The sequence below is a fragment of the Anabrus simplex genome, chromosome 1, assembly GCF_040414725.1.
Source record: "Anabrus simplex isolate iqAnaSimp1 chromosome 1, ASM4041472v1, whole genome shotgun sequence".
Taxonomy (NCBI): Eukaryota; Metazoa; Arthropoda; class Insecta; order Orthoptera; family Tettigoniidae; genus Anabrus; species Anabrus simplex.
The window spans coordinates 1594755607-1594769053 of record NC_090265.1 but is presented as its reverse complement, the minus strand read 5'-3'; the positions used below and the strand labels follow the sequence as shown (position 1 = coordinate 1594769053).

Here is a 13447-nt window from a genome sequence, read left to right as displayed (position 1 = left end):
TAAGTCTGTATAAAGTCCCCCCAAAAAAGTTTCAAAATATAATAACCTAAATTTCATTTTCAGAAGGTTTTGCAAATGGAAGTCAACTTTGAAAGGAATTGCATCTGCATCGACGGCCATCTTGATCAAGTTCTAATTTTACCCTCAAATACCACCGGACTGAGCCAGGACCGAACCTGCCAACTTGATATTCGACTTCCATCGACTTTTACAATCATGATGACCAGAAGTTTATACTTTATACGAATTTTCTCGAATCATTTACAACTTCGTTACTGTAACGGTCGAGTCTTGTTACAAACATACAGACAATGTTCAAAACGATCAAGTACTCAACATCTTCAGCGTCCGTCAAATCAAATAACTCTCCATCCTCGTGGTTATCTTCATTGCCAAGTAGGCGGCCCTGTTCGTTGAAAAGGTCCAAAAAGAACTTCAGTATTTCCAACTCCTCGCAGTATAGTATTTTTAGTAATGTTTTGACGTTATTCACTTGGGTCTTCAGAACAATGCCCTCGAGAATGGAATTAGGAAGAAGTTTGTTCCGAACAGATTTCCCTCGTTTGGTTTAGCTCTTCTGCTGTGCGATGGGAAAATTAAAAAACGATTGCCCTTGAACGAGGCAAAGAGTTTTACCTTTGTTCTTCGTTATCATCAGTTTCTTAGATTTTCGAAACTGGAAATGCCATAGTCAGGTTTCCTTCAAGGTACTGTCCGACCAGTGTTTCCATTCTCGAATAATACATAATTGTTATAGATTTATAACTTAAGCATATTTTTCGTGATATTAGTGTAGATTTTATGACTCTGTTGAAATTTAGCAGGTTTTGCAATGTGTATCCTAACGAGGGGCCATGTTGCTTATATAATTTAGCAGGTTATTCATACATATTACCTTTTAGCAGGTTTGACAAGTTGACGGAACATTATTTTTGTCATTTCAATCTATTTTATTAGTGTTGGCAAATTAAAATTTTCACACCCACGTAGAGGGCGCTTAGAGCTTTCAATTGGTGTCAATAAATACAATTCGAAAGAAAAATCTTCGTTTAGTAGAGTTTGCAAGTGGACAGAAACATCGAATTGGTCTCCAAATATGCTGTATGTCTTTATAATGAATCTTCGAACAGGCAAGGATTCAAAATATTAGAAAGAACTGTCCTTGACCAGAGTAAAGGGCATCCCAGTGTGTTAGAGCAACATGTAAAATAGGATGTTCAGAAAATGGACATCTCTAGCCCAAAATCCTCCATTTTGGGATAATGTGGTAGTCCATGGCTATAGTGGGATATTCATATCAGGTTAAGAATTCTATTTCTTTCAAGAGCAATTACAATTATGTGAAGATTTCCTAATTAAATGCGACACTGACGCAAAACGATTGTGAAGAAGTAGCAAAGTTCCTGTTGTGTCATACAAAGTAATACTTTGTAAAAAAAAAAAAAAAAAAAAAAAAAAAAAAAAAAAAAAAAAAAAAGAGGAATATTAAAATGGAGTGCATTAATTTTTCATTATCTAAAACGGTGGTGGAACACTAACAGTTAACAGACCAGTGCCCTAATTCACATTTCTGCTGCGTCTAATAGTAAGTGCAAACATTGGAATGTTTCTAAGACAAGGAATTTATATAAACCTAACTTTTCAAAGGATGATGTTTAACTAGAAGGTACTCCAGGTACAAGATAACAGATGATGAAATGATCACATAAAACATTTAATTGTAATAATTCTAATGAATGACCCAAAAATTGCAACCGATTTCTAAATGTAACACAAGCTGTAGATTCGACGATATACACATCAATTCCTTTTGACGTCATTAATTTTGGAATAGTTATTTCCTCGTCCCTACCACCACTTCCTAATCCTATTACCATAACAGACACGTAATAAACTGAGCAACTTTTCTCATCCGATTACAAGCAAATCAAAATAAACAACACCAGTAATCCCTGACGTAATACTTGGGTTAGGGATCTCAAAATTCGTCCTACTTTTAATTGGTTATCACTTTTATCGATCTCTGTGTAGTCCCACAATGCGGACAACGTATTACTGCTGCCTCAATGTTTACGAAAATTGAAAAGCATAATTGTCATTTCTCCCCTCCTCCAATCCTTCCGGTCAATAACAGTTTCATTTTCAAAGCACTGCCTCTATAATTGGTTTATTTTATCCCTCTTCTTCTTTTCAAAGCTTTCTGTTGTATTCCTATCGATTCATACACCCTCTTCCTGTCTGTACGATAACTAATTTGATTGTAGGTTATCTGACAGATCGAATTACACAGTCAAATAATTCCTCATACAAAGCGTCGAGGAAAGAAACATACTTAGATGAAAGAAGATAGAATCTGAGTTCATCGCAGTCTCCGTCTGTTGTTACTGTAAGTACGAGGAGAGCAGAAACAAACCACTTAATACCAATCAAGATAACAATGATAAAAAGTTTTCTCGACAGAATCTTGAAAGAGATCTTGTAGAATGACGAATGAATTAAGTTCCTTCTCAAAGAAACTGCTCGTGCGTAAATTTTCAGCAGTCTATCGAGAGGTCAGAATGGCAGGAACAGAAGATTGTGATGAATGAGGTACTGCTAAATAAGGTAAATAGTGTAGGTGGATTTCATATATTCGGTACTGTCGTGGTGTGTTATATAGTCATCAATCCGATGCGCTGAACCGCTATATGCTACTAAAAAACCCGCGATCTGATAAATGGAAAGTACGCCTTTCAGGGTCAAAAAATTGCATTTTTATTTATGAATTATTTGAATGAATAATCTTTCCTCTTTCATATGGTGACCAAAAAATGAAAATATCTTCAACGCTTCGAGTGATATGTCCCTGAAAGTAAGTTGCTGTCACCTAAGTTCTCTTTCAATTTCAGACCACCACGCTCACGTACTGATCTAGTATGTTACTCCTCCTTTAATTTCGCACTGTTTCTGTGTTTCAATGGAGAGAACACTGAATTTCTTTTACTCCCTGAGGAACTGGACTTTCGATTTTCTATTGTCTGTACTTGAGAAATATGGCTCCTGCGAGTGCACTAAAATGTTTGATGACTGGACGACGATAACATATGGGTCTTCAAAAGAAGAAGAAGAAGAAGAGGAGGAAGAGGAAGAAGAAGAAGAAGAAACATGTTTCATGCGACATTTCTGCGTGTGTAGTTGATTGTAAGTGTAGTCGTTATTAAGAGAATATAAATGGGGAAACGTAAGGCTGCATATAGGCCTAAAAAGGTGAAGTTCCATGGAAACAAATACGTAACCATTGGAAAATCTAAAGCACATGGTTATCTTAATCTAGTTTGTAGCAGTACTTCAGCAAGAAAACTTTCCAGCAACAACAGTTTAGGTAGAGACTGTGCCAGTGACGTAAATATGGCTTTTAATTTAAATATAATGTTTCAGAAACTTGAAGAATGCCTTCGTTGTATATGTGGAACTAATGTAAATATTAAAGTAGATTGTAATGTTGTAATAATTTGTAACAACTGCTAAGAAATTTGTTCTTTTGACAATTGCTGTAAATCAGGGAAGAACAATCATGTTTATTCCATAAACAGACATTTATATCATGAGGTGTTTGAGACAAAGTTTGGCATGTTTGACTGTACCTATTAGGAAATACATTCTCACTGCTACATTTCAAGCAGGTAAAGAGCCCCTAAGTAGGGCATCTGAAGAGAAAGCAAGTCTCACAACAAGCAGGGTGATATCTGAGAGTTGTGACGGATCTTGGTTGGCAAGGGGACAAAGTTCACAACACGGGGTATGTACCGTAATTGGTGCGAAGATTGGTAAAGTGACAGACACACAGTTACAGTAAAAAAAAAAAGTGCAAGCACTGGAAGGCCAAGACTGATACTATAGAGCATTATAGGTGGTTGAAATGTCAAAAAGGAGTTAGTGATATAAACCATGAAGGTAGTGCAGCTAACATGGAGGTGGAAGGTATGAGAAAGATGTTCAGGCGTAGTGTCGATAATCACAATTTGCGATACCTGAACTACACTGGTGATGGAGGTACGAGCATTATTTTTGTCCAAAGGATTTTAAATAATAATAATAATAATAATAATAATAATAATAATAATAATAATAATAATAATAATAATAATAATAATAATAATAATAATAATAATAATAATAATAATAATAATAATAAATTTATTTTACAGAAATTGTAGATTCAATTCAGGGATGATGAATAGAGAAAGGACATAGCCCAACATGCACGAATATGCCTCCATCCCTACTTAAAATTACAATATTAAAATAAACCATTATATTCTACATAATGTGCTTATATACAGTTACCGTATTTACTTAGACATGTATTTACATAATATTCACAAGACCTGTTCAACATTCAAGTAATTCGACACACACACACACACACACACACACACACACACACACACACACACACATTTGAATCCTAGCATATACTTCAGCTAGGCCGGCTCACTCGTACCCATCATATTCATACTCATCATGGTGTCCATATCAAAAAACTGTTGAAATAGCAGTTAATGATGCTACAATGACCTTCAGGAAATAAACGTCCACACGAGGCCACAAAAGAAGAAAGTAAATGCAGAAGAAGATAGACTAGACAAAGCAGCAAAACCAACCAGAAGTAAGACAGTGTATGCAGTAGGGCCATTTTGATCTCATTTTGATCTCATTTTGAACTCATTGGTGAGTTAGAAGCTCGTTTCCCGAAAACTTTATTTACACACAGCGTTTGCGTGGTAACTCAAAGAATATTCAAGATATCTCAATGAAAGTTTACATGTACTAATATGAACAACGTGCACTAAAATATTTTGTTAGCAAGTATAATTTCCATTTAAAAAATCATCCAAAAATGTGAAAATACAGACAAAGTAACAATGTGAAAAAATATTTTCCTGAATCGGTATGTCAGTAATTGTAGTGTATATTGTCACCTTGAATCTTGCCAACAGGTCGAAATAAAATTAATGTCAAAAATTAAAATTGTGGTGTACTTATCACGAAAACGCTGCCCAACTCTAAAAAAAAAAAGGCTAAAAGTTTAGTGGTGTAATGACGCATGACTGCAAGTATATTATAAAATGTGTTTTATGCATAACAATGAGCTAGCTGTGCTTAATAATTCTACCAAATTTCATTTCTTTAAAACATATAGTTTATGAGATATCCAAGAATTTATTCAGTAAAAATAGTCCTGCGAAAGGTGTACCTCTCTATTTTTAATCCGATGACATGAGATAGGTTCACAAAAACAAAACATACATACAGTATGTCCATCATTCAGTAATGAATGGGCTTTGCATGCTCTTCGTTTTTGAGAGGTGTTTCAAAAAATTCTCAAGAACTGGCGGAAAATGAAGTTCCAACACCAAGAAGATATGAGGTTTTTTTTTTTTTACTGATGGCTTTACGTTGCACCGACACAGGTTGGCCTTACAGCGATGATGGGACAGGAAAGGCCTAGGAGTTGGAAGGAAGCGACCATGGCCTTAATTAAGGTTCAGCTCCAGCATTTGCCTGGTGTGAAAATGGGAAACCACGGAAAAATCATCTTCAGGGCTGCCGATAGTGGCCAAAGCATCTGGTCGACATGCTGTAGAGCACTCTGGGTGACAGTAGCGGTGCGAGGACGTGCGTTATCCTACTGGAAAACACCCTCTTGATTACTGTGAATGAATGACAGCACAGCCGGTTCAGTCACCAGTCTGACGTACAAATCCGCTGTCAAGGTTCTTTGGATAGCGACAAGAGTGCTCCTGCTGTCAAAGGAAACCTCTCCCCAGACTATAGCTCCTGGTGTACGTCTAGCGAGACGACACCCCAGACAGGCTTGGTTCCTAACCCCCTTTATACCAACCTACGACTGTCACTGGCACAAGACAAACACAGCTCTCATATGAGAAAACAAATCTCCACTCCGCCCTCCAATGAGCTCTAGCTTGACACCACTGAAGTCGCAGATGGCAGTGATTCGGAGTTAGTGGCATGAACGCTACAGGACGTCTGGCTCGGAGTTGTACCTCAAGTAATCGATTTGCTACAGCTAGCTGTGTCACTCTGGTTCCAACTAAAGCTCTCATGGTTGCTGCAGATGTGGCCGAACCTCGGCCTTCTTGAGACAGTGCCTTCCCATGACCATGGTTGCCAACACCGATACACTGTGGATACACCCGTGCCAAGTCTTTCTGCAATATCGCGAAAAGAACATCCACCTTCTCGTAGCGCTATTACACGGCCTCGTTCAAACTCAGTAAGCTATTGATACTGCCTTCTTCGACTCCATAAAGGCATGTTTGACTGACACCTACCTCACAACGTCAACACCGGACGAAGTGTACAGTGTGTATTGAAAGCAAACATGCTTTGCAAGGTCATAGTGACGCTACTAGCACCACCCTCCGTCGACTAGCGCGCAAATTTGTATAGACGTCATCTTTCGGACGTGCAAACACACCTCCCCAATTTCGACAGTCTAGTACAACTCATTCTTGAGGTTGAGATTTCATTTTCCGCCTAAACACATATATTATTATAAAAATGAAGAGTGAAATTACAAATCAATCAATCAATCAATCAATCAATCAATCAATCAATCAATCAATCAATCAATCAATCAATCAATCAATCAATCAATCTCTACTGATCTGCATTTAGGGCAGTCGCCCAGGTGACAGATTCCCTATCTATTGTTTTCCTAGACTTTTCTTAAATGATCGCAAAGAAATTGGAAAATTATTGAACATTTCCCTTGGTAAGTTATTCCAATCCCTAACTCCCCTTCCTATAAACGAACATTTGCCCCAATTTCTCCTCTTGAATTCCAACTTTATCTTCATATTGTGATCTTTCCTACTTTTAAAGACATCACTCAAACTTATTCGTCTACTGATGTCCTCCCATGCCATCTCTCCTCTGACAGCTCGGAACATACCATTTAATCGAGCAGCTCGTCTCCTTTCTCCCAAATTTTCCCAGCCCAAACTTCGCAACATTTTTGTAAAGTAAGTATAATTAAAATGCAAAATACACCACCAATTATGTGATATTATTAGCTGTCAAAAAGGTCAGGCATCGAGATATTCAATTTATCATATTTAAGTTTGTCTTATAAATGTCATTATTGTCAAACTTTAGTGTAGCCTAATGCTTGCAATTATAAACTAAAAAAATAAGAATGATAGGGAAATGTATATAATTACCGTTATCGATATATGATTGTCCATTTAATGGTCTTTGGACTAGGGCTAGTATTGATAGCTTGTGGACCCTCAGTTCATCTATTATGAGCCTCTGAGGGAAACGAAACGTGGATTTTTAACAACTCGCTCATCCTTGATAGACTCCACGGCACTACCCCGCAGTGCTTCCTAAGGAAATATCATCCAGCTATTGGAAACAGGCTTTAGTGCAGAATCTATTATTCAAATCAGTGATGTGAAATTGGAAGAATAAACACCCCGTAAGCCCGCCTCTTTCACCTTCCATAAGGCGCTTGAAAGGGAGCAATAGACTGCAGTAACGATGTATGCCACTTACAGTCTACTTCCAGCAATATGAATAGATGTCACCTTCGTGGCCGATCGGTATGACTGAAAGGTGCCAGGTTCGAGTCCCGCAGTTCATAACGGCAATAATTTACCCTTGGGTTTTCTCTCAACCCCTCTAGGACAATGCGTGTTTTTTACCCTTAAGAATCATGTCGATAATCGATTATGAATGTTTCAAATTAGAAATGAGAACTCTAGATTTGTATGTAGTTTATTTACAGAATATAGGTGAGTTGTGGTGGTGATTATTGTTTTTAAGAGGAAGTACAATTAGGTAACCATCCTCTATATAACAGTAATCAGAGACAGAAACTGGAAGGGATCCGACACTTCGAAAAATGAAGGTATCGGAGAAAGAAAGACAAGGGTCACAAAGGCGTGAACATGAACAACTCCCTCGAATGCTCTAATAACATCGGAGTAGGAAAAGAACAAGAGTTGACCAAGGGAGGTCGGGTAGGATAGATGAAAGTGAGGAGCCTGGCACAAGTAAGTGAAGCAACGCCAGGACTCAGTTGAGGGCTCCGTGGTCGCCAACCCGCGCTGTGAAAGTTGAAAGCCCCTGGGGCCCTTTAATCTCCTTTTACGACAGGAAGAGGATAATATGGATGTTATTTTTCCACCCCCACCCACAGGGGATGAATATAGACGAATCGCAATCATGATTGTATTTCTAGAAAATCGGTTTGGACAATATGTTACGTGTGATGACAGCTGCCTTGTGTATGGGTAGTCTCTTAACCAGAAGCCTGAGGGTTCAATTCCCCACTAGTTAAAGAATTTTAATCCTGGACTGAGGTCAGCCTCTTGAGTTCAATTGAGGACCTCTTTGATATGGGAGTCAGCGGACGCTAAAGGAAGTCAAAGGATGAAGTCACGCTGAGCACATGACACGCCAACATCTGGGTGTAAAGCAGTCGTCTTGTCATACAGAGGTCGTTAATGGGTTGAGGTTACTTTTCGATGATTCGCGGATGGTCAGCTTAAGGGGTATAAAGGAGGAAGTTTATCATTACTCAGACTGATGAAAAAGGTCGCCTTCCGACGCTCTCGAGGCACGAGAATATCGGGTAAAGGAAATAGTATAAATGGCGGAAAAAATAAGTTCTGTTAATTCTAGTCCACGCAAACTCAAACCCGTCGGGTTCGGAAAGGAACAAGAGTTGGTCGGAGCGAGTTCAGAGAGTAATTATTAAAGAAAGAATTTAGCGCAAATAATACGACGAAATGCCAGGCTCAGCTTCCATACACGTCTCACAAACTCCGTGACCAGTGCATCTTGGCGTACAAAAATGTACTTTGTTGCCCTGCTAAATTTAAGATAGTGTTAACTACGCAATGTTCCAATTTTGTACCACTATATCGACTATTACAATAACTCTGAGAAATAAACTTTTATTTAAATGGTGCCCGGTTTATATAACAACTTATAATAACGTACAATATACAGAACATATACAGGCTCTTTCAGTATAACATTTCCAACTTCTGCTAACAGAGGTTCACAACCAATTTCCAATGGAATGTCGTAAACTTTGCAAATGAACCTTTAGAAACTTTCCTTAACAAAGCTCAACCGCAACAAATGAGCTATGCTTTTGGTTTAAAGTAAAAATCAAATTTTACGAAATCTCTTTTTATATTGTTTTGTTAAATCCCTCTTCATTTTGCTTAGAACAATCCTACTGTTTGAAAAACAAAGATAGGCTACGGCCTGACTGCGAGCGTTCAAATCGCTACTCTATTGTTTCAGAGCGTTCATTTGCATATTTATTGGCATCAGGGAGAAGTGATGAGAATAAAAACAAACAACAGGCAGAGTGGCTCGCATGAGTATTAGGAGCTGCCAGCACTTCTCTAACTTCTCTACAGTTGAGACTAGATAGCTTCAGTCTCGTGAAACCGAGTCGGGAGAAAGTATGCATTGCAGGATCATTACAGATTTTGCTTTTCAATTACAACTTCTATATAAATAAAAACATTTCTCTGTACATTATTGGGAATTCAATACAAGTGTTATTTGTGTGTCTGTCATATCCAGAATAAGAAGGAAATGCAATATCTAAATTTAATATGTATGTATGTATGTATGTATGTATGTATGTATGTATGTATGTATGTATGTATGTATGAGAAAATGAGATCAGAACTGAATTAAACTCTGCATTTAAGGTCAGGGGAGAAAGTGATACAATCTAAGCTGTAAAATAGTAGTTTAGGGGAAGTCCAAAAAATGAATTCTTGAAATATCTCTGCTAATACTGGTCCTATCGATAAATGCTATACAGAAAGTTGTAGAAAGTAACATTTCCGGTTTTATAGGCAATATAAATTCATCCCATGACGAATCGTCGCCATAAGAACTATCTGTATCGGTGTGACATAAAGCAGATAACTAAGGTTAAGTTATAAGAAGATTCCCACCTTCCAATACTTGTCAATTTCTATATAATGGTTTTATTAATTGCATGATATAATCGAGCGTAATCTCTAGGACATGTTTCGTTCCGATTACGGAACATCTTCCGCTAAAACAAAAGTCATATAAGGCTTCTTTCTTAGTTTCCGGTCAGTAGCGGACATAATTTATGATAAACTCCGAACCTACTTATAAACTTATTTACTTTCCGATAGTGCTGGTTGCATGACGTCAATTCTTTTCCGTGCGTCAGTATTACAAATTTATTGTTCAAATTCAGATTGAAACCAAAACGTAAGTTTTGTAAACCGAGATAAATTCTATGGTGAACACAGAAGTGAGCGTTACTAGAGATAATGATATTATCCGAGAGTTTTAAATCTAAGATAACAGCAAATGTGAATGTTGATAAATACGGGCCTAATTACTTCTGCCTTCTGCAAAATCCTCCACTCCCCTTGTTCATTAATGATTACTGGAATGTCCTGTCTGGAACTTGTTTCTGCCTTAAAGTACGTATACCTACACTTCCATTGTTTACTAACATTCATATGACTGTCAATTACGCTTGGCATCATGCTATCCTTAGCTGACTTCTTCACTAAATTCAATTTCCTGGTAAGTTCCTTCAATCTCTACTTACTTCTACAATCTTAAGAGAACTTCTAGATTCACGTTAATTAGTAACGTTAGCTACCTGTCGATGATGGGCTAGTTATCTCAATTGCAGCAATAATGCCATCTAACGGATAGTGAGCTTCTTATCCGACTATCTTCTCAGAAAACCATAATAATTGTTTGTAATCTATTTTTGCTCGATTTGATGTTTAAAATACAGTATACATCCCGATAATATTCGCAGCCATCCGTAATGAGCAAGACAATTACATTCCAAGTACATATCTATCAAAATCCACTGAAGTCCTTATTATTTTATTACTGATTCCCTCGGTGGTGGGCGGCGGGAGAGGAATGGGGACTGGCGCAGGTTCATTTTACACTCGGTCCTACCCGCTCCGACATGAATACAACATTAGCAGCTCGAGGTAATGGTGCTATACGTGGTGTCTTGCTTTATGGGCAATCAGCTGAGTGCTCTTCGTGCGGATTTCTTCTGTGACACTCCTGGTATCCCAACAGTCTCGATTACGGTAGGGAGACCAGGTGAAATCCACAACCTCAGTTGGAAGTGTGAGTTCACACCACATAGTATTATACTATTAGCAAACTACTGTTAATTTATGTTGAAGTAGACTTCTATGTTACCTAAGTCATCGGACTGGAGGCGGGTTGGACCCTCATAATGACCTATAGGCCTACATTAAACCTTGGAGCAAAATTAATACTTTCATTTAGTTGTCGTAATCTTGATAACTGATAAGTGTGTGAATTGCTCATCTTAAATCTACTAGTGGTTATGCCAATGGCTCAGCTCTGATAGCGGCACAACAGTGGGCAGCTTAAACGTGCTTGGTTTTTGGCTTTGGGTTATACAGAGACAACAAGAAACCACGATTTTTTTCTTCAAAAAATGAGCACTAACATTCGTCTTTTATTGATTCACAGTGTTAGTATAAACTATAGTAACAAACAACACTGCTACACTACTAGGGCAAAACGCTGGTAGCCTAATTTCACGACTGAAAAGATCTAAAGAGTTTGAATATTCTGTGAAACAAGACAAGTTCTAATTGTGGATACGGGTGAGAAGGTCCCAGAATACAAAGTATGTTTTACATGAAATTTAATTTCGATTCTTTAGGATATTCTACCTTAACTTTCAAACAGGTGCAATAATTCAAGGTGAAGGTTGGTAAAAGTCCTATAATTCGGGTTAGAAGTAGAATGTGGTGGTTTTTTTTTTTTTTTTTTTCCAATGCATACAGAACTTCAGACATGCTGATCATGGGGGTTGATTAATACAAGATGAAGAACCACGAAAAACTGAAGATAGTTTGCTTTGCTTAATCCTATCTGGTCGAAATATTTGTTATTAAAACACAAAACATTCTTGCCTTGAAGGACATACAGCTTTATTTTATGCTTCTTTCTTTCTCTGCCAGTTTTCCCACATCTTGGTGGAGTCGTGGGTGCAATTTGTGAGAACATGTGGTTTTGGCGCGGTTTTACGGATGAATTCCCCTACTGACGTTCACTATGAGGAGAAATGCAGTCAAGCATTACGTGTTTCTGTGGTAGTTAGTAGTATGGTAAGTTGTTGTGTTCATTAGCAGGTATGAGACAGCAAAAATACCCCTCTCTCGAGCCAGAAGAAGTAAACAGACGCGACCCGTGACCGTCTGAACCGAAAGCTGCTACGCTGACCATTGAGCAAATGAGCAGGATGAAATGTAGCCGTGTACGATCTATGATTTTACATTCTTCTGGCACTCACAAGATGGAACCACATTGAGGGTTTCCCACTTGTTTGTGCTACTATCTTGTGGCGATGAGGAACACTTGCATGGAGCTCGACAGACACGTTCAAACAGCGACAAACCACACAGTAAAATCGAGGACATAAGATGCAAAAGCCGCCAGGTCCACATTGACAACATTTTCAGAAATTGAGAAAAACGTGCCTCTGCTTTACAATTTGTTCTTATTGTTTGAGAATTGGACAAGAGACATGCAAGGGGTTTGGAAATATTATGAGCAAAGAAAAATAAACATATACCTATTATTTTTTCTGTAAATGTGGATTTTATTTTGAACTTGGAGGGTTTTTGTTGGAACATGATAGTAATTATCAATTCAAAATTATGTTATGTAGATGAATGTAGATGAATGAGACGCTAAGTCTCTGCAATCAAGTATTTTGCGTTAACAATGAAATATTTCAATAATAAAAAGCTTTTTTTTACAAATGTAAATTCAAGAATAATGTTTTAATTTAAATAGTTATGGTTCACCAGACAGATGTTCACAATCGAAAAACATTCACACTGTTTTAAACTCTCAGATCAGGCACACATTCACTCCCGTTCCCTCCACAGGCAGGCTCATCTTCCACCAATTCATGTAGAGTTTCATTGGAAGCATCGATGAGGTCCTTGTAGAATTTGAGGCTCTCCATTTCTTTCTATTCCATTCTATTGCTTTTTTCAATAGGTTTTCTCTGTCTATGAGCTTTTTGTTTTTCACTTGGACACCATTTGGAAGAATATTGTTTCCTAATCTCTTTCTCATCTTGAGAATAAGGAAAGATCTTCATTGGGATAATCACATAAATGGGATTGTAAATAAAGGGTACAGATCTCTGCACATGGTTATGAGGGTGTTTAGGGGTTGTAGTAAGGATGTAAAGGAGAGGGCATATAAGTCTCTGGTAAGACCCCAACTAGAGTATGGTTCCAGTGTGTGGGACCCTAACCAGGATTACCTGATTCAAGAACTGGAAAAAATCCAAAGAAAAGCAGCTCGATTTGTTATGGGTGATTTCCGACAAAAGAGC

At 37.8% G+C, this 13447-nt stretch overlaps 1 protein-coding gene across 1 annotated transcript in view; it reads right to left on the bottom strand.

Annotated features, from left to right (window-relative positions):
• LOC136862882 (uncharacterized) overlaps positions 1–13069 on the bottom strand; it is an 88819-nt gene extending 75750 nt beyond the window's left edge. Inside the window, exon 1 of the mRNA XM_068226298.1 lies at positions 12973–13069. Within this exon, the coding sequence (XP_068082399.1) occupies positions 12973–13069 (97 nt within the window). The remainder of the gene's footprint in view (positions 1–12972) is intronic.
• Positions 13070–13447: the final 378 nt, after the last annotated feature.